The following is a 22,140-nucleotide window of genomic DNA, read 5'->3' as shown; positions in this document are numbered from 1 at the left end:
AAGCCAAGCTCTAAAAAGGAAGACTGGGGGTGAGGGTAGGGGTGACCTAATAGAGATCTTTAAAATGTTTAAAGGTTTTGTTAGAGTAGATTCAGAAAGAATTGTTCCTCTTGTGGGAAAGACAATAGATAGTGGGCAACAAGATAAAATGATTAGCAATAAACTCGGTAGGGAATTCAAAACAAGTGTCAAAATTGAAAAAAAGTTGATTTCTTTTTAAAAGAGGATGGCTTTGTCTCAGAGTCTGAATGTTTTTGGAATATAGCACTCGGACTACATCTCCCATCGTGCAGCGCGGGGCAGGGTACACTGCCCATGGCGCAGTACGGGGGTGACGTTTTTACCCATAGTGCAGCGCGGAGCTGGATACACCTCCCATGGTGCAGTGTGGAGTTAGCAGTCCTTATCTGGTACAACAGGGGCAGGGTACACTTCCCGTGGTGCAGCGTGGGGCTGGGTACGCCTCCCATGGTGCCTCGGACGCTCTAACATGGCGGCCGCCACGCTACAGCTTTACCTGGAGTCGATCCGCCGGGAGCTGGAGCTCCGTGATCCGAATGTGCTCGGGGTGGTCGTGGCGCTGGCAGCGGTGCTGCTCACCTTCGGTAAGGAGGAGCAGGCCGGGAGAGTCAGGCCTTGGGTGATCCGCCGTGGGGCTTGAGGCCGGGGTCTGGCCCTGACCCAATCCATACGCCGCCCCCCCCCCCCCCCTCCCGCCAGGCGCCGGGAGTGGTGTGAGCAGGGAGCACCCTCTCGGTGCAGAGGGTCATCCAGGCCCGTCCTTTCCCTTTCAGACCCCTGACACACGGAAATACTTTCCATTAACGTGCAGCCTTGTATAGATATCGGGGGTTACCCTAAGGAGTCTGTTTATCTTTGGGATGCACAGCTGCCAATTCGTATATATTAAGCAACAAGGAATCCGATGCGAGGTAATCTTTATTTTGCAGGTATCGGGTGAAGAGATAAATGTTGGCCAGGAAAGGTACCATGTAAGGTATTTTTAATTCCCCCGAGTGAGCAGACAGAAGGCTCGACTTGGGGACAGTGTAGCAGCCTTCAATGCTGCATTGAAATGGCAACTTTGGTTGTCTCCTTGAGGTTTTGGAATGACGACTACTTTCTGACTCAGGAAAAAGTGACGCCCCATCCAAAATATTTGAGGAAAACCAGTTTTGAAGTGTGCAGGCCAGCGTTCATCCTTCAGATAAGGTGCGTGTGCACGCACACGAAGGAGCCGCTTATCCATATGTTTATTGCACTCTTACAAAGCAGAACTGTGTTCAATGTAAGACTGCTATGCAGGAATCCTGCACTTGCTGGAGTAGATGCACTTATTCAATCTGTTGCTCCTTAATTTTTTTCAAACTAGTTTAGAAAACAAAAGTCAACGAACACATGTCCTGGCCCAGCACATGATCCATTCAAGCTGCAAGAGCCCTCAAAATTTAGCAGCTGGAATCAAAAGAGCAGGACTTAGTTTGAGGCCAAAAGTTGTGGATTGGTGGCATAATCTCTGTGCCAGGGCCTCAACTACTCCCTGTACTTCACTGATGGAATAGAACGCCAGATATTGAAATGTGGCAGTGACACCAAGGTTGGTGAAATTGTAGATGGTGTAGATGGAATTGTTATATTACAGAGATGTTACTAAATTAAGTAAATTGACAAATCGAGTTGAATATTGGCTATCCATGCTGGACTCAAAGGGATAGAACGAACAGCACAGCACAGCACAGGCCCTTCGGCCCATGATGTTGTGCTGAAATTTTAACCAAAATCTAAGGTCTGTCTAACCTCCATTGCTACCTTATACTAGCATCCATATGCCTATCTAATAGATGGTTAAATGCCCCTAATGAAGCCGACTCGACTACCCTCTCCCATAATGCATTCCACGCCCCTACCACCACCTGAGTAAAGAACCCACATCTGATGTCTCCCCAGTTATCTATTTCCTTTCACTTTAAAACTATGTCCCCTCATTTAAAGCTGCCTCCACACTAGGAAAAAGTCTCTGACTGTCTATCCATACCTCTGATTGTTTTGTACACCTCTATCAAGTCACCACTCATCCTTCGTCGTTGTAAAGAAAAAAGCACTAGCGCTGTCAACCTTTCCTCGGAAGGCATTCCGGGCAACATCCTGGTAAATTTCCTCTGCGCCTTTTCCAATGCTTCCACATCTTTCCTGCAATGAGGTGACCAGAACTGGACATAATACTCCAGATGTGGCCAAACCAGGCTTTTGTATAGCTGGAGCATAAATCCATGGCTCTTGGACTCAATCCCTCTATTAATGAAAGCTAACACACCATACACCTTAACTCTAGCCACCTGGGTGGCAGCTTTCAGGGAACTGTGAACATGATCTCTAAGATCCTCCTGCTCCTCACACTGCCAAGAATCTTTCTGTTAATCCTGTATTCTGCTTTCAAGTTTATCCTTCCAAAATGAATCACCTCACACTTTTCAGGGTTAAATTCCATCTGCCACCTCTCACCCCAGCTCTGCATCCTATCAATGTCCCTTTGTAACCTAGAACAGCTCTCCACACTGTCCACAGCATGACCCACCTTTGTATCGTCCGCAAACTTACTAATCCACCCTTCCACTCCTTCATCCAAATCATTTACAAAAATCACAAATGGAAGAGGACCCAGAACAGATCCTTGTAGTAGACCACTCGTAACTGAGCACCGTGTTGAATATTTTCTGCCCACTACCACCCTTTGTCTTCTAAGGGTCAGCCAATGCTGAATCCAATCTGCCACATTTCCCCTTATCCCGTGCTTCCTGCATGAGCCTACCATAGGGAACCTTATCAAATGCCTTACTTAAATCAGTGTATACCACATCTGCTCCAGCTTCATCCAAGTGTTTGGTCACTTCTTCAAAGAATTAATGAAGGTTTGTGAGGCATAATCTACCCCTCACAAATCCATGCTGACTATCACGAATCAAACTGTGCCTTTCTAAGTGATCATAAATCCTGTCTCTCTCAGAGCCCCTTCCAATAACTTGCCCACCACTGATGTAACTTCTAACTGGTCTGTAATTTTCAGCGTTATCCTTGTTCCCTTTTTTAACAAGGGAATGATATTTGCCTCTTTCCGATCTTCCGGCACTATACCTGTGGACAGTGAGGACGAAAAGATCACCACCAAAGGCCCTGCTGTCTAGTCCCTCACTTCCCATAGAATCCATCAGGCCTGGGGGACTTATCTATCTCCAACTTCCTAAGAATTCCTAGCACATTTTTACTAACATCAACCTCCTCTAGGCTACCTGCCTGTTTCACAATGTCCTCCTCTACAACTATGTCCCTCGGTTGTGAATACTGAAGAAAAGTATTCATTAAGGACCTCTCCTATCTGTTTCGGCTCTGTGCACAAATTCCCTTTGCAATCCTTGATTGGCCTATCCTGTCTCTGGTCATTCTCTTGTTCTGCACATGTGTGAAAATCCTTGGAGGTTTCCTTGATCCTATCCACCAAGGTTTTCTTATGCCCCCTTTAGCTCTCCTAAGCCCTTTCTTCAGCTCCTTCCTCGCTAACATGTATCCCTCTAGTGCCTTTTCCGTTCCTCTTTTCCTAAACCTTACAGAAGCCTCCTCCTTCCTCTTAACCAGTCGTTCGACCTCTCTCGAGAACCATGGCTCCCTCACTCGACCGCATCTTCTCTGCCTGCTAGGGACAAACATATCGAGCACATGCAATATGCATTCCTTAAACAATCTTCACATTTCTGTGGTGCTCTTCCTTGACAGCATCTGTTTGCAATTTGTTACCCAGTTCTTGCCTAACTGAATCGTAATTACCCTTCCCCCCCGCAATTATAAACTTTACCCTGCTGTATGTACCTATCCTTTTCCATGACTATCGTGAAAGAAAGAGTTATGATCGCTACTGCCAAAATGCTCTCGCCGGTCTAACACTTGGCCCAGTTCGTTGCCAACTTCCAAATCCAAAGTGGCCTCTTCTCGTGTTGGTCTATCTACATACTGTGTTAGGAATCCTTCCTGAACACGCTGGACAAAATCTGCTCCATCTAAACTATTACAGCCAAAATGTTTCCAATCAACAGTTGGAAAGTTGAAGTCACCCATGACTACAACCCTGTGACTTCTGCACCTTTCCAGTATCTGCCACCCTATCCACTTCTCTGCAACTAGTAGAGGGTCTGTTTAAAAAAAATACCCCAACATAGTGACTGCTCCTTTCTTGTTCCTCACCTCAACCCAAACTGATTCTGTGCACATATCATTCTCGAATTGCCTTTCAATAGCTGCTATACTCGCCCTGAGTAGCAATGCCACTCACCTGCCTCTTTTTCCACCCTCCCTATTTCTTTTAAAGCGTCTGAATCCCAAAACTTCCAACGTCCATTCCTCTCCGAGTTATGCATGTTTCTGTAATAGCCACAACATTGTCGTTCCAAGTACCAACCCATGCTCTAAGTTATCACTTTATTTCTGATACTACTTGCATTGAAGTATACACACCTCAAACCATCTCGGCGTCTGCAATTATGCTCCATCAACCGCATTTCTTTATAAACTACCTCACTGCCTGTTGGAAGGCCAAATACCTCTTCTGAATTATAAATCCGGTTCCCCACCCCCTGCCAAACTAGTTTAACCCATCCCGTACAGCTCGAACAAACCTCCTTCTGGTTCAGGTGCAACCCGTCCTTACTGTACCGGCCCCACCTTCCCCAGAATGTGCTCCAATTATCTACATAATGGAAGCCCTCCCCCCTACACCAGCCCTGTAGCCACGTGTTTAGCTGCACTCTCTCCCTCTTTCTTACCTTGTTATCATGTGGCACTAGTAACAATCCAGAAATAACTACCCTGTTTGTCCTGGACTTCAGCTTCCAACCTAACTCCCTGTACTTGTTTTTCACATTCTCAGTCCTTTTTCTCCCTAAGTCATTGGTACCTATGTGTACTGTGACTGCTGGTTGCTCAGCCTCCCCCTTAAGGATCTTAAAGACACAATCCGAGACATCACAGACCCTGGCACCCAGGAGGCAACGTACCATCCGCTCATCTCATTTGCGTCCACAGAACTGCCTGTCTGTGCTCTTACTATTGAATCCCGCACTACAATTGCTCTACTGTTCTTCCCCACTTCCCTTCTTTGCCACAGGGTCAAGCTCAGTGCCAGACACCTGTCTGCTATGGCCTTCCCCTGGTAGGCCATCCCACCCAACAGTACCCAAAACACTATAACAAAGTGTGAAGCTGGATGAACACAGCAGGCCAAGCAGCATCTCAGGAGGACAAAAGCTGACGTTTCGGGCCTAGACCCTTCATCAGAGAGCCTCTGATGGGTCTAGGCCCGAAACATCCGTTTTTCTGCTCCTGAGATGCTGCTTGGCCTGCTGTGTTCATCCAGCTTCACGCTGTTATCTTGGATTCTCCAGCATCTGCAGATCCCATTATCCCAGAACAGTATACTTATTATTAAGGGGAATGGCCACAGGGGATCCCTGCACTGTCTGCCTATTCCCTTTCCCCTTCCAGACAATCACCCACTACCTTTTTCCTGTACCTTGGTTCTGACCACCTCTCTATAACTCCTCTCTATCACCCCCTCCGCCTCCCAAAGGATCCGGAGTTGCTCCAGCTCCAGTTCCCTAACACTGTTTTTGAGGCGCTTAAGTTGAGTGCACTTCTTGCTGGTGAAGTCAGAGGGGACACCAGCAGTGACCCTGACCTCCCACATCCTGCAAGAGGAGCATGCCACTGCCCTGGCTTCCATTCCCTCTACTCAAGATTTTCAGAAGAAGAATAAAACAGCCTTACCTTACCGAACCTCCACACTTGTTTTTGGTTAGAGGAGGAGGAGGATGGGTGGGAGACACTAAACATGTAGTGTTACGGGTTTGTGCCCGAATTTGTCCGTTCCTTCCTGGCTCGCGTTCCCTCCGCACACCTGCCGCTGAAAACAAGAGGGCTGCTGCTGCACAAGGTAATTTCCTTATACAGGGAGAAAGAAAAACCGTTACCTTCCCCGTCAGCACTCTGGCTCGTGCTGCTACTGCTGAAAACAAGAGCAAAATAGAACTGATTAATTTCTAAATAGCAAAAGGCTGGAAGTAGTTGACGTTCAAAGAAAATCAATGCATCGTGGATAAGTACAGAAAATAATCAAAAGGCCTAATCCAATGCCTAATCATGGTATCTGGTGTTTGTTCAGGATACACTTCTACAAGCGAAGGTCAACAATCTGGAACACTAACAAGCAGAATCATAGAGCTGAGCAGCACGGAAACACCCTTATGGTCCAACTCCTCCTGAATTAATCTAGTCCCATATGCCCCATATCCCTCTAAACATTTCCTATTCACATGCGCATCCAGATGCTTTCTAATGTTGTACCTGTCTCCACCACTTCCTGTCACAGCTCATTCTATACACGCACTGCCCTCTGCTCGAATACATTGCCCTTTAGGTCCCATTTTAATCTTTTCCCCTCTCACCTTAAACCTATGTCCTGTAGTTTTGGACTCCCCTACAGTGGGGAATAGACCTTGGCTATTCAGTCTATTCCTGTCCCTCTTGATTTTATAAACTTCAGCTCCAGGGAAAACATTCCCAGTTTGTTAAGCCTGTCCCTATAGCTCAAACCCTTCAACCCTGGCAGCATCCTTGTAAATTTTTTCTGAACCCTTTCAAGGCTCCCAACATCCTCCCTATAGCAGGGAGACCAGAACTGAATGCAGTATTCCAGAAGTGGCCTAACCAATGGTCCAGTACATTTGTAACATGACCTCCCAACTCCTTTACTCCAAGCGCTGAACCAATAAAACTGAGCATACCAAACATCTTCACTGTCATAACTGATGCTGGGGTAGTTGATTTTAAATCCGGAGCTTTTGTTAATAAAATTATTGAGGCATGTGACATGAGGGATCAATGGAACAAGATCTTAGATTAGCCATAACTCCTTTAAATGACAAAAGCGGCTCAGGCTTAATGGTCCACACTCTTGCTCCATTAACTTGATGGGTGTTTTCTGTTTTGTTCTCCAGTTTTTTTGGTCCTGCTCAGGAGCAGAAAAAGCAGTCGTAGTGCGGTGCTTCTAGCGGGTTTGTGTGATTCTGGGAAGACTCTACTTTGCTGTAGGGTAAGTCTCTTTAGGGTGAAGCATTATTCCTGGGGAATCCAGCACCTTGACTGAAGTTTTTCACTGCATGACACTGTATTCCTAATTAAGAGTACCTAATTGCTGTTGCCTGCGGATGCTGATCTGGTAAACTGTGTGCCTAGAGTTCTATATGTTGCTTCCTTTTGATTTAGTTCTTCCCGCTTCCTCAAAATGTATCCCTTCAGGAGTCGTGAATGAAGATCCACATACGAACTTGCTACAGCTCTAATTTCCCTTTCCTTATGGATACCCTGTAGCTGAGCTGAAGGATCTATTCCTCTGCCTGTACAAGTGATATTGTTCTATAGATAGCCGTGAAGCACGTGTGGTTACATATTGCCTTGTGTGTCTTGCTGAACTGTTCTGCACAATGGTGAGATGCTTTGTAGTAGTGGATGTAAGAGATGTCACTTCTGTTAAAGGCAGCGTTTTTGACTTATTCCATCAGCTCTGTCTGCAGCACAGAGATGGTGGGGAATCAAGTGCATTTTTGCCTGTTCACAATGATCTTAGACTAGTCAATGGAATGAATTGGGAGCTTTATACAGATTTGCTAAATTCATAAATTCTCTGCAGTGAGCTGAAACAACAGCCAGGTCTCTGAAGGGATACTGTAAGGAAGAGTATACTATCCCCTTCTATAGGGCTTTCTTTATGTTAAAAAAAACTACTTTGGAATTGTATTCATTAGAGTTTAGAAGGTTGAGGGGAGATCTAATAGAAACTTACAAGACAATGCATGGTTTAGAAAGTGTGGGCCCTGGGAAGTTGTTTCCGTTAGGTGGGGAGACTAGGACCCGTGGGCACAGCCTTACAATTAGAGGGGGTAAATTTAAAACTGAAATGAGACGACATTTCTTCAGCCACAGAGTGGTGGGCTTGTAGAATTCATTGCCACGGAGTGCAGTGGAGGCCGGGATGTTAGATGCCTTCAAGGCAGAGATTGATAAATTCTTCCCCTCACAACTAATCGAGGGCTATGGGGAGAGTGCAGGGAAGTGGAGTTGAAATGCCCATCAGCCATGATTTAAATGGCGGAGTGGACTCAATGGGCCGAATGCCGTTACTTCCACTCCTATGTCTTATAGTTTTACTTGCATTTATATGGTACTTCTCCACAACTGCCAGACATCTTAATGTACTCAACAACCTATTAAGTATTTCATAAAACAACCTTTTAAGAGCACCATTCAACTCTGAAATCGAGTCAAATGGGCTCAAAACATTAACTATGTTCCTCTCAATACAGATACTTTTGACCATTTCTCCAGCATTTTCTGTTTTTATTTGTTTTCCAGTATCTGCATATTTTTGCCTTTATTTAAGTAGATTATGAAGTTTAAACACTGTTGTCGTGTAGGAAAAGTGACAGCTAATTTGTGTTCAGCAAAATCCCATAAACAGCAATGTGTCAGCATCAGATCATCTGTAATTGGTGAATGTTGGTTGAAGGAAAAATATTAACCAGTTCACGAAAGATAACTCCCCTGCTGTGCTTTGAAATTGTGCCATGAGATCTTTTACAAGCATCTGAGCAGGCACATGGGGGCCTCAGTTTTGCAGCTAAACTGAAAGATGACAGCCCAACATCGCAGCTTTGGTATGGGGCATTGGGATGTGGTGTGCTGTTAGTAGAAGAGTGAATATTGTGAATATGAGGGTGGGTGAGGACTAATAGTAAGTGAATTGGAAGGAGGCTGGTAACGTTTAAGCTGGGGCAGTGAGAACTCTTCCTGTCCTGTACATGTGTCCCCCTACAAGTCTCCTTGGAGAGAGTTGGCTGAAGATAACGCACACAGTACTGTTGACTGCAGCACTAAGCAAGGACTGTTTGGTAAGCAAAAAGAGAAGTCTGCAGATTGGGGTTTAACCAGGATACTATGCACATTGCTTCCATCCGATTTCCCGTGGGCCTACAATGAGAAATTAGGTAATAATGAAAACAGTGCAGAGTTTCATAAAGAAAATGGAGCCATGCTCCTCTTGCAGGTTAAAAAATAAACCCATGAGCTGTGGATGATTTCACCCAGGTTAATGGCTGTTCAGGCTGAACGGCAGTTTCCTGTGGGGATGTTGTTTTGGGAGGCTCTAGAAATTCTGGAATTGAGGTACAGAACACAATGTGTCAAACTGCAGAAGGAAGATAGAGGGCTTGGTGATGCGGTGCAATGAAAACAATCTGTCATTCAACGTCAGCAAAGGTAAAGAGCTGATGAAAGGAAGGAGGGGAACACGACCCCATCTCCAATTGAGATTCAGAGGGAGAATAGCGTCAAGTTCCTCGGAGTGACAATAACCAACAACCCGTCCTGAACTCCCCACGTAGATGCGACGATCAGAAGACACAAGAACACCTCTTCTTCCTCGGGCAGCTCAGGAAATTTGGCATGTCCATAAGGACTCTTGCTAGGCTCTACAAGTGCGCCAGTGAAAGCATACTGTCCAGTCGCATAAAGTCCTGATCTGGCAACTCATTTTCCCAGGACTGTAAGAAACTACAGAAGGTTGTGTGCACAGCCCAGACCAGCACAGAAGCCACCCTCCCATCCATGGACTCCAGTTACACGGCTCACCGCTGTGGAAAAGTGGCCAACGTCATCGAAGGCCCATCAAACTCTGGTAATGATCTCTTACAACCCCTTCAATCAGGCAGCAGATACAGAAGCCTAAACACACACACCAGCAGGTTCGGGAACACCTCTTTCCCGGCTCTTATCAGACTGATGATAACACTGATTTTGCTAATGTCGATCACACCTAGCGCATGCCTTGTGCAATGTAACCTGTATGCCTCTAAGTCTTTTTTGATCTGTACATCCTTTGCTGACTATGATCTGCCGGTACCAGTCATAAACAAAGCTTTCCACTATATTTCGGCGCACGTTACAATAAACAAATCAATCGAATGTTTCTTTCTCAATAGATGAAAGAACTAGGAAAGCACAACATCATAATTCTTCTGACAACTCTTCTGTCTCATTTCAGTTATTGTCTGGGAAGTTTAAGATTACACACACGTCCATAACCAGTAACTCTGCATTGTACAAGGTCAGAAGTGACAAGGTAAGTGTGCACTAATAAGCCTACATCTTTGCATTTGTTGAAATAAGCAAACCAACAGTAGAACTGGCTGGTTGAAACAACACTTGGTTTTTACAGCAGGAAAGAATGGAAACAAAGTCATCCCCTTCTCTCATCTCTCCACATCTATGGGCTTGAATAATGTCCAGGAAAGAATGATCATAATAATTGAACTTTATAAGCGGTGCTACCTTTTCAATAAGATGAATACTTTCATAATTGATGCCTCTTGACTGCGCTCAGCTTAACCATTACATCCCTCTTCAGACTTTATGCATTTAGAGATTGGAGGGAAAAAAAAGTCATTCAACGCAGAAACACACCCTTCAGTCCAGCCTGCCCATGTTGACCAACTTTGCTGAACTAAACAAATTTCATTTGTCTATGTTTTGCCCAAATCCCTCACTGTTTTTCTATTCATTAACCCCTGTTCAAAAGACTCTTAAATGTTGTACTTGTACCTGCAGTACTTCCTCCAGCAGTTCATTCGACATTCGAACCACTGTGTGAAAAGCTTGTCTTTCGGAACTGGTTTTAAATCTTTCCCCTCTCTCCTTAACCTATGCTGTCTAGTTTCAGACTTCCCTAGCTTAGGGAATACCCTCTGCAAGTCACCTTATCTGTACCTTTCACTTTTATAAACCTCTACAAGGTCAACCCTTAAACTCCTACGCTCCGGTGATAAAAGTCCCAGCCTATCCAACCTCTCTCATATCTCAAACTCCCCAGTCCATTAATATCCTTGTAAATCTTGTCAGCAGTCTTATTATTCAGTAGTCTGACATGTGGTACCTTATCAAACACCTTCTAAAAATCTAAATAGGTTACCTTTAATGCTTCCCCTTCATCTGTCTTCCTTGTTAACTCTGAATGTGACTTATCAAATGCATTACAAAAATCTAAATAGATAACCTCCACTCCTACCTACTATCTATGCTCTGTATTAACTCCGGATGTGTGGCACCTTATTGACTGCCTTCTGAAAATCTAAATAGATTACCCCCACAGCTTCCCCTTTATCTATCCTCAAAGAATTGCAGTTGATTTACCCTTCCTGAAGTTTTACTGACTCTGCTCTTAAAGTCATTCAACTTGCAGTAACTTATCAAATACGTGACAGCCCCATTTTTCCCTCCCCCAGAGTGGCCTTGCTGTTCTTTTCCTCCTCCCCGTGGGGCTGCCAGCGCTCTCTGGAATGTGCATGTCCACCATGGCACCCTACTATTCCAACATCTTCAAAAATTCATGACATTACCTTTTCTGAAACTTCAAATACTTGTCTCCTTCTGAGGTGTATTTTGGTAGCAAACGGAGGCAATTCTTGTACTTGATTTTATTTCAAATTCTTTTGGAGGTGTTGTCAAAAGAAAGGTCTGCATTTAGAGAATCCCTTTTCCTGTTTGTCAGAAGCAACCAAAGCTGTGTACAGGAAATGAGTCCCTTCAAGGTACAGTCACTGCCCCAACATGGACAAAAGCAACAGCTATTTTTGTCACTACTGGACGTCTCAAATAGAAATGAGGAGAGTGTGTTTGGATCAGGCAGGGATTTATGCACAAGCAGTACTCCCTGCCCTTGTTCCAACAATGCTACCTGGACAGATGATTGAGTCGTCTATGGGTGTGCACACTTCTGATTCCCTCCGTTCTTGTTGAGTTGGATAAATATTTGTTTGAGTCAGTTGATGTTGCTTTCAACTCTGTCAGAAGTAGGCTTAGACCCCACACATACATGATAATATCAAATAGGCTTATTCTACTGAGGGAGAGAATTCGTGTGTGCCCTGTTTGGCTAATGAATTCCTGTTTAATATGTCTTTAAATAAACAATGGGCTTAAAATGGGATACCTCCATAATCTAATAGAATATAAGTGGTTGAGAATAAATTTTCAGTGCAAAATTTCAAGCCTTTCTTGGGTTCCACCTCCCTCAAAGTCATTTTAATTTTCAGACTCTTTATTCCTTTCGCAATGCAAGCTCTTCAAATAATACCAGTCCAGATATTAAAAATGGAGAAATATCTAGTTGCTTCTGATCCGTGGTGAAGTTTCTTGCAAGGACTAACCAAGCAAATGCCAAAGAACTTGCATTGCTCAAAAAATCAAGGTTGCCAAAAAAAATTGCTGATCTTGTATTTCTTCTGACAGGGTCCTGCTGTTGTTTTATATGACCTTCCTGGTCACGAGAGTCTGCGTCTTCAGTATTTGGAGAAGCACAAGGCTGATGCCAGGTGATCTACAGAACCAAGCCATGCTGTATATTGTATCGTTGTCGATTTAGATGAACAGTTTGAGAACTGTCTTTGTCATTTTAAAAAGTTGTGAATTAACTTTAAGCAGTGGTGAGCTGCAAGGTGACAATTTTTTTAGGAGGCGCTCTCAAATAATTTTTTTATAGCAAATCTCACTGATTTCATATTTTTCACTCAAACTTCTTCGATAATCCACAAAGTTCATTTTATACTTTAAGATATCTGAACTTCATGGTGAAAGATTGTGCATGATGCTCAGATCTGAAGTAACGGTTTTCATGACTGCATACAACAAAAAAACCCTTGCATTTCTGCAAGATACTCAGTTTGGAATTTTAATTTTCATCTCAAGGGAGGCACAGTGGCTCAGTTGTTCACACTGCTGTCTCACAGTGCCAGCGACCTGGGTTCAATTCTACCCTCAGGTGGCTGTCTGTGTGGAGTTTGCACATTTTCCCTATCTCTGTGGGTGCCCTCCAGGTGCTCCAGTTTCCTCCCACTGTTCAAAGATGTGCAGATTAGGTGGAGTAGCCATGGGAAATGCAGTATTAAGGGATGGGGGAGGGGTACAGGTGAGATGATGTCTGGAGCATGAGTGCGGACTGAATGGGTTGTATCTACATTGGAGGGATTCTTTGATTCTGTGACATTGAGCTGCAATTAAGCAAAATGGATGCTGAGATAATGATGGTCTTAGATGAGTATTAACGTTCAGTTAAGGATGAGAGTTTTGAGGAGCATCTTACAAGAGGACAGGATCTGGGAGGTGACACCAAGGCATAGTTATTTTGATTATGGAGGCACAGGTAACAGGCAGCAAATAGGGGAATGTGAAAAGATACAGTATGACAACTATAAAGGAATTATTTTTACAGTCTTTACACAGAAGCTGCCCTTTGGCTGTGACATGTATAATTTCCAAAATATATCACTTATAGCTGTATAATTGGAGGAAGCATGATTGAAAACCTTAATATTTCAGTTGCAGTGAGACAGCCAGCATGGACGTAGGTAGGCAGGAATGGGTAGGTCATGCTCTGACAGAATTGTTTGTGAAGGGGGCTAACACTGTGGACAGCCACACGTCTATCCATGTCATTTACATGGAGGTGTTAGTGGGAGTCTGTTCAGCTTAGAGCTAAAGCTTATAAAATCAAAGGAAAATTATTGGCTTGGTTCAGATATCTGGCTGGATGGCAGGACACAATCAGTAGGAATTAACTTCACCAATAGATTAGAAAGTCGCATATTCCAAGTGCCACACAGACTTTTAGCAAGGTTAGATCACACAATCCATTTGGATACAGAACTGGCTCGAAGGTAGGATACAGAGGGTGGTGATGGAGGGTTGCTTTTCAGACTGGAGGCCTGTGACCAGCAGTGTGCCACATGGATTGATGCTGAGTCCACTGCTTTTTGTCATTTATGTAAATGATTTCTATGTGAGTATAGGAGGCATGGTTGTCAGTCTCTGGATGACATTAAAAATGAAGATGTACTGGACAGCCAAGTTTTAGAGCATCGCAGAACCTTGATTAGATGGGCAAATGGAGTTTAATTTTAAATAAATGTGAGGTGCTGCATTTTGGAGAAGCAAATCAAGGCGGGGCTTATACAACTTAGTGGTGAAGTCCTGGGGAGTGTTGCTAAACAAAAAGCACTAGGGGTGCAGATTCACAGTTCCTTTAAAAGTAGAGTTGCAGGTAGGCAGGATAATGAAGGCATTTGCCAGGCTTACCTTTATTGGTCAGTGCATTGAGTATAAGTTTTATGGCTGTACAGGACATTGGTTAAGTCACTTATGGAATACTGCATTCAATTCTTTTCTCCCTGCCATAGAAAGATGTTAAAGTTGAAAGGGTTCAAAAAAATTTATAAGGATGTTGCCAGGGGTGGTAGGTTTGAGCTATAGGGAGAGGCTGGGCGGGCTGGGGCTATTTTCCCTGGAGCGTTGGAAGCTGAGGGGTGACCTTACAGAGGTTTATAAAATCACGAGGGGCAGAGATCAGGTGAATGGCTATGGCCTTCTTTCTTTTCAGGGTAGGGCAGCCCAAAACTAGAGGGCATAGGTTTAAAGTGAGAGGGGAAAGATTTTAAGAGACCTATGAGTCAACTTTTTCACACAGGGTGGTGCATGTATCACATGAACTGCCAGAGGAAGTGGACGAGGCTGGTACAGTGACAGCATTTAAAAGGCATCTGGATGGGTGTACGAACAAGAAGGATTTAGAGGGATATGGGCCAAATGCTGGCAAATAGGCCTAGATCAGTTTAGGATATATGGTTGGCATGGACAAGTTGCACCAAAGGATCTGTTTTTGTGCTGTACAATTCTCTGCTGCCCTCGGTCTATACTGCACGGAGCCAAGCTGACTAATCCCTGTTGGATAGATGCCTCTGATCCCACCGGTACTGTTTATAGCAGGGTTAGTGTCCAGAGCTTGAGCTTTTCACTGTTCGACCTCCCCATGGTGCAGTTAAAATAGAGAGAGAGAACTGGGACAACGGGAGCGTTTTCAGGGTGGCAACCTGTGACTAGTGGACTGTCACATAGATCAATGCTGGTGCCACACTTATTTACAATAAGTATTAATGGCTCAAATGAGGAAAGTGAATGTGCCCTGTTTGTGGATGACACAAAGTAGGTGGGAAGGCAAGCAGTGAGGAGACACAGACTCTACTGTCTATGTTAGACGAGTGGGCAAAAACTTGGCTGGTGCAATATATTGTGGAAAATTGTGAAGTTGTACACGTTAGAATAAAAACAGATATGGCAACTATTTAAATGGGGAAAGACTGCAGCATAGGGATTTGGGATTGCACAAGTTAAAAATCACATTCAAATTTAGTAACGCGGGAGGTGAATGGAATGATGGTCTTTGTTTCACAGCGAATCAAGTTGAAAAATAGGAAGGTCTCAGTAAAACTATACAAAGTGCTAGTCAGACCACATTTGGATTACTATGAACAATGGCGGTCCCCTCATCCAAGGAAAGACATACTGGCATCGGAGGTAGTTTAGGGACAAGTCACAAAGTTGTTCCTGGGTATGGAGGGATTATCTCATAAGGAGAGGTTGAGTTGGTTAGGTCTGTACTCATTGCAGTTTAGAAAATTGAGGTTGCTTTGATCGTACCTATATATGTCTTGACAACGGAGATGTGAAGAAATTGATTCCCCTTGTGGATCACAGGGCATAATCTGAGTGACGGGTTGCCCAGTTAGGACAGAGATAAGGGGAACTTACTTCTCTCCAGCGGGTAATGAATCTGTGGAATTCTTTACTACAGAGAGTTATAGAGGAATCAAAGTTTATAGGGAAAAGGCAGGAAAGAGAATTATCGAACCAACCATGATCCCATTGAATGGCAGAGCAGACCCGATGGGCTGAAAGACTAGTTTCTGCTCCTATGTCTCTTGGTATCTCACAGTCATACAGCACAGAAACAGGCCCTTTGGTCCAACTCTTCCATGCTGACCATATTTCCCAAACTGAACTACTCCCGTTTTGCCTGCATTTGGCCCATATTCCTCTAAACGTCTACTATTCATGTACCAATCCAGATGTCATTTAATGCTATGTGTACCAGCACTTACCACTTCCTCTGGCAGTTTGTTCCACACACAAATCATCCTCTGTGTGAAACATTGCACCTTGGGCCCCATTTAGATCTTCCTCTTCCCACCTTAAAAATATCACCCTAGTTTTTAACTCTCCAACCCTAGGGAAAATACCATTGCTGTTTCCCTTATCTGCGTCCTTCATGATTTTATCAACCTCTACCCCCTCAATCTCCTACTTTCTGTTGAAAAGGCTCCAGCCTGTCCTTATAACTCAAACCCTCAAGTCTGGCACCTGGCATTAACAAAATTCCTGGTTTCCCTATCTTGCCTTTCTCAATTTCAGTGAAAAACAGCTGTTGTTGCAGGGGAATCAATAATGGAGGATCTAGGCCCTGGAAGGACAGACAAGGTATATGCTTGGCCTTTATGTTTGTGAGTAACCACTTCAAACTGAGTGATCAAAGCACTGCCATTCCCTTTCCCGTTGCATCTCAAAAGAAACCTTTTAAGGTCCTTCGTTACAGCACAGCGGCAAAGGATAACATTTATATCAAAAAAATTTCTGCCAGGGGTTGGCAACAGACCAAATGTCCTGCTGCAAACCCTCTTACCTGGTAGGGAGGTTGCAGTCCATCTGTTTTATCCAAACAAATTTTTTTGGAACACATTAAAGGAAAAAAAGTTGTTCCTCCGAGCCTGTGCAGTCACGAATAGGCTGATCAGTTGTTGGTGGTGGCTAACTTACTGTGTCATTTAATCATTGTTGGATCACTGAGGCAGAGGTTAACAGGTTGGGACTGTGCAAACTTATGACAAGCCATCACTTTTACCTGCCTCACCGTGACTTGATTTGTTTGGGAGGGTGGGCAGCACAGTTTTTGTTTGGATTACTACAGTTTGTTTATACCATGTGTGATCTAGATATTCCATGCCAAAGGCAAGAAATTACACCCAAACTTTGATCGTGCCTTTAGGATAAGGAGCGGAGCTGTTGAATAAAATGCCGAGGATTTTTGGTGAGCATGGACCGATTTCAGTTTTGTTTTCACACAGAGCCGTTGTCTTTGTGGTGGACAGCGTGTCGTTTCAAAAAGAAGTGAAGGATGTGGCCGAGTTTCTCTACACGTTACTAACTGATGCTGTGATTGCGAAGAATGCACCCCCGCTCCTCATAGCTTGTAACAAGCAAGGTAAGTCGAAGAGTGTTTTTGCTTTGGTCTAGCCTGGTGATGGAGTTGTTGTATGATGCCTAGGCTAACAATCTGGTAGTTATTCTCCCAGAAAACTGGCATGATAGCTGAGTATGTCCCAGATAACTTGGAACCAGACGAGTTGCAAGCTAACAGTATAATCTGGGGGCCTCTTTGTTTTGTCCCTAATTTGTGGTTGGTAAGAGTCATAATTCTGCCTTTTGCTGTCGGAGTATAGAATTTCAACTCCGCTGGATATCACAGCAAGTCAGAAATTGGCAGCTGTCTCTCAGAAACTTTATTCTCAGAATTTACATCTTCTGAGCTCTGCAGTTCAGACTTGTGACGAAGCTTAATCAATGTGTGGACTTTTCTGAAACGTAGTGCTTGTTTTTTTTGCCTCAAGTGCAAATGAAGTTGTTGGTGTGTTCCACAATAACTTGTCAGTACTGTTTTCTGTTTAATTTCAGATGTTACCATGGCCAAGTCTGCAAAATTAATTCAGCAGCAATTGGAAAAGGAACTGTAAGTGTCAGATTATTGCACCACGTGACTATTGGAATGCAAAATATCAGAAAGGACTTTTTTGTTTAGGAGTTTTTTTCATTATGCACTTGCTATTGCTCAGTTCAAGAGAAACATTATATATTGGATCTGCGAGGAGTCCTCTCTTTGAGTAGCAGACTTGGCGTTCTGCCTGCACTTCAGTGGCTAGTTTGCAAGAGAAAGCCAACTGAAGACAGCATGATAATTGTGGGAGATACTGCACCTTAAAATTCCACATGTTTTAACAGTGAAATGGGAGCATTAACTTGGGAGCATGTGCTATATTCTTCTTGAGCCATGATATGTCCTGGTTAGCTTTTGGTCAAACAATAATGATTCTTTATGGGAGAATTATGAGAAATACAGAGATGTTTTGAGTGCTGTATGCAATTTACAGAAGTTTATAATATATAACGCCTAGTTTCTTGTGAGAGCTGCAGTGTAAGCTTTACACAGAAACATTCAAGCTAATTTGACATTAATAAGAGAATTAATAGTCCAGAATCTGCGCTTACTGCATGTTAATATCTCTTGAGTCCTTTGCAGCTGTGTGGAGTGTAAACTGCAAGTCAGTCAACCTTTGACGTGGTTGCAAATCTACAATGTGGGTCTTAAAGTAGCTCCGTACAAAATCAGCTGGAATGTTAAAGGGATTTTCATTTGATTTCAAATAGGATCAGGAGTACACCCAAATGACTCACTGACCCTGCTCCATCATTCAATGCAAACACAATGATCAAGTGCATTTATGCTTCTGTTTTCCATATCATTTGATCAACAGCTCTATTCCAGCCTTAAGTATATTTGATGACGTGCCATCCCATAATGCTATGGGGCAGATAATTCCAAATTTTCACAACCTGAAGTTCTTTGTCATCTCAGTACCAGAAAAATGGCCCTTAGTCTTGGGATTCTGTGTTCTGTTTTCAATATTCCATCCAGTGAAAACAATCCCAATCCCTTCAGGACGTTGTATGTCTCAATGAAATCACCCCACACACTTCAGATCTGCAGCCTATTTGCTATGTGTTCTTGGTTAATATTTCTATAGCAGCGTGTTCAATCTAATCATGCCAGTCAGCACTGTTTCAAGCAAATCTTGTGGAACTGCAGGGTCAGTACAAAATGCAACCCTTTGCATCAATGGTAATTGACGTAATTGTACTGATGTACACTGAAGATATATTTCGTGGTAGCCGATGAAGAAAAAAGATGTTCTTCCCCAAATCAAATCTGCTTCCAGTCAAGTTCTACCTTCTCTGTTTTCAACTGAAGAAATATCATCATAATATTGTCTCAACCTGCAAAGAGAACAACAATACATCATTTTACTATGTGCAGTAGTTATTTCTTAATCATCTGAAAGGCTAATTGTCTTTTTTCCTTGTAAATATCTGAATATTCAGTATAACACAGCTTTCCTGATTTAAACCTCAATGCTGGAAGCAAGTAATTAGGAAAGCCAATGGAATATTGTTTGTTGTGAATGCAAGAGTTGGGAGGTTAGGCCTCAGTTAAATGGGGCATGGTGTGACTACATCTGGAGTATTGTGCAAATTTTTATAAGGAAAATACATTTGATGTAGTAGTAAAGAAAAAGTTTACCAGATTGTTGGCTAGAGTGGGGAAGGCTAGTTTCCTGATGAGAGAAAGTTGAATGATTTAAGTGTGTATTCATGGCATTTCAAACAGTAAGAAAGAAGGCACTTGATTGTAACATATAAGAACCAGGGGGATTTTCACAGGGTAGGTATTAAAAGGATGCAACCTCCCACGGGGAGAGTCTAGAGTTAGGGGCCACTGTTTTTAAAACAAAAAGGGCTTTCCCATTTAGGATAGAATTTCTTTCTCTGGATGTCATGAATCTTTGGGAATGCTGTCCTGAAAAGGTGGTGAAAACAGTTTTTGAACATATTTAGGGCAGAGGTAGATACTTTCTCAGCAAAAGGGTGAAAGATTGCCCAGGTAGGGTAGAATGTAAAACCATGATCTTTTGAATGGCAGAGTAGGCTCAAGGGGCCGAATAGCCGCCTCCTGTTTGTAATTAGTACTTCTGTAGTTTGTGTTAAACAGGGAGGGGTAGAAATCCATCACAATTTGTCACCTCTGCCAAATTTTAGTTTAATTAGCTTAATTAGAATGTGTTGACTTTTCCATAGGAAGCAACATTTTTTTGGAAAAGATGAATTCCAATTTTTTTTCAGTGAAAGCAGACCATTTGGCTCATTGAGTCCACACCAAGTCTCTGAAAATCATCCCTCCCAGACCTACCCCCCTACCCTAACTTCGTAACCCTGCATTTCCTGTGGTTAATCACTGAGCCTCCACATCCCTGGCCAGTACAGGCAATTTAGTATAGCCAATTCCTCACCATTAGATCACAAAGTGCAATTTTGGAAATAGCCTACATCAACATAGGTTATATTCACCTAGAATCATAGACTCCCAACAGTGTGGAAGCAGGCCTTTCGGCCCATTGCGTCCACACTGACCCTGCAAAGAGCGTCCGACCCTCGTCACCCTATCCCTGTAACCCTGCATTTCCCATGGCTAACCCACCTCGCCTGCACGTCCCTGGACACTGTAGGCAATTCAGCATGGCCAAACCACATTGTGCAACATTGGACTCTGGGAGGAAACCAGAGCACCCAGAGGAAACCGTTGCAGGCACAGGGAGAACGCGCAAACACCAAGCATATAGTCACCTAAGGGTGGAATTAAACCTCGGTCCCTGATGCTGGAGGCGGCAGTGCAAACCACTGAGCCACCTGTCGCCATCATTGAAGTCTTGGTGCTTATTATTTTTAGAACTAAATGCATATAGTATGTCTGAAATTTACTGGTGATTATACAACTTCTGACCATGTCTGTTCAGAAATGTCAGTACTCTGCAAGTGAACAGTTTGGTTGGTTGTTTGTTTTTGGCCTCCCCGTGCCACTTTGGATTTGAACTATATTTTATCTTCTCTTGTCTGCAGCAACACTCTGAGGACGATTCGCTCCGGTGCGCCAAAGTCTCTGGATGGATCTAGCACTGTGAGTGTGCTGCCCTTAGGAAAGAAGGGAAAGGAGTTTGATTTCTCCCAGGCTCCGATGAAGATTGAGTTTGTGGAGTGCAGTGCACAAGGGAACAAAGGGGACAAAGGAGAGGCAGACATTGGAAATGTGGAGGCATGGCTTACGAAAGTAGCATGAACAATAAGATGGTCTTAAAAACGAAAGTTGTCACACTGCCAACCCGAGAGAACTGATTCGCACCCATGTACATTTGCAACAAAAATGAGACTGTGACCAAAGATCCTAAAGTCATGTTTTTAATGCAGAACTCCAGCTGAATGATGTTTGCCATAGCTACCTTGAGCTGATACTTCCTATATGTAAGTGTCAGGTAGGACAATGATGTCAGTGTTTTGTATGTTGCTTGTGTTATTGAAATGGCAGCAAACTATCTTGTCTGTTAATATGCAAATAAAATAATGGATCTAAACCAACCTTTACAGCAGGACTGTCTTTCTTTAGAACTGTATGTTTTTGTGGTATTTCATTTAAATTTCGAGAACATAAGTCGTGTGGCAAGCATTTATTTAAAATACACCCGATTTTCCATCCAATGTGTTGCAATTTATATCCAAAGCTAATTCTTGAGATGGGTGTTGTGGATATTTTGTTTAAAAACAAAATAATTTAATTTCATTCCCTTGCTTCTGGTCATCATGTAATTAGTGCAATCTCAGCCATGTCTGATACACAAGAGATGTTGGTGACTTTTTGAGGGCCCCCCCCCCCCCCCCCCCACGACTCCAAGTCAACATTCCAAGAGATCTTCAAGACTGGTTCCAGAGTCCAGTTTTCTTCAGGCTGCTTTACCAGTGACCTGCTCATTGGCATTGAGATTGCTGCTAATGATCCCACAATGGCTTAGTCCCATTCGCAACCCCTCTGATGATGAATCTGGATAACGTTGCAGACTGCCATATGTGTGATCATCTCTAATTAAACTAATTATCAATAGCTTGTAACACTGTCCTCTCCAAGCAGACACCACCACCTGCAAGTTTCATTCCAAGTCACTCACCATCCTGACTTGGAAATGCATTACCCACTCCTTCATTGTGCAAAAACAGAAGTTACTAGAAAAGCTCAGCAGGTCTGGCAGCAGCTATGAAGAGAAAATCAGTTAACGTTTTGGGTCCAGTGACCCTCAGAAGATTTCGGGTCACTGGACCGGAAATGTTAACTGATTTTTCTCTTCACAGATGCTGCCAGACCTGTTGAGCTTTTCCAGCAACCTCTGTTTTTGTCCCTGATTTAATGTCGGCAGTTCTTTTGGTCTTTACTCCTTCAGTGTGAGT

At 43.5% G+C, this 22,140-nt stretch overlaps 1 protein-coding gene across 2 annotated transcripts; it reads left to right on the top strand.

Moving 5' to 3' along the window:
* The first annotated feature begins 437 nt into the window (after positions 1–437).
* On the top strand, positions 438–21,279 carry srprb (SRP receptor subunit beta). Of its 2 annotated transcripts, none has more exons than XM_048541893.2 (7): positions 438–605; positions 7,041–7,135; positions 10,142–10,219; positions 12,385–12,467; positions 17,106–17,242; positions 17,713–17,767; positions 20,767–21,279. In XM_048541893.2, the coding sequence occupies exons 1-7, from the start codon at positions 491–493 to the stop codon at positions 20,981–20,983; spliced, it is 780 nt and encodes a 259-aa protein (XP_048397850.1). In that variant the 5' UTR covers positions 438–490; the 3' UTR covers positions 20,984–21,279. The 2 variants fall into 2 exon arrangements, with proteins under 2 accessions (XP_048397850.1, XP_048397851.1); XM_048541894.2 differs by lacking the exon at positions 438–605 and adding an exon at positions 741–932.
* Positions 21,280–22,140: the final 861 nt, after the last annotated feature.

The sequence above is a fragment of the Stegostoma tigrinum genome, chromosome 14, assembly GCF_030684315.1.
Source record: "Stegostoma tigrinum isolate sSteTig4 chromosome 14, sSteTig4.hap1, whole genome shotgun sequence".
In the NCBI taxonomy this organism is placed as follows: domain Eukaryota; kingdom Metazoa; phylum Chordata; class Chondrichthyes; order Orectolobiformes; family Stegostomatidae; genus Stegostoma; species Stegostoma tigrinum.
Note: the sequence above shows the minus strand (reverse complement) of the source record. Positions and strands in the feature narration are given on the sequence as shown.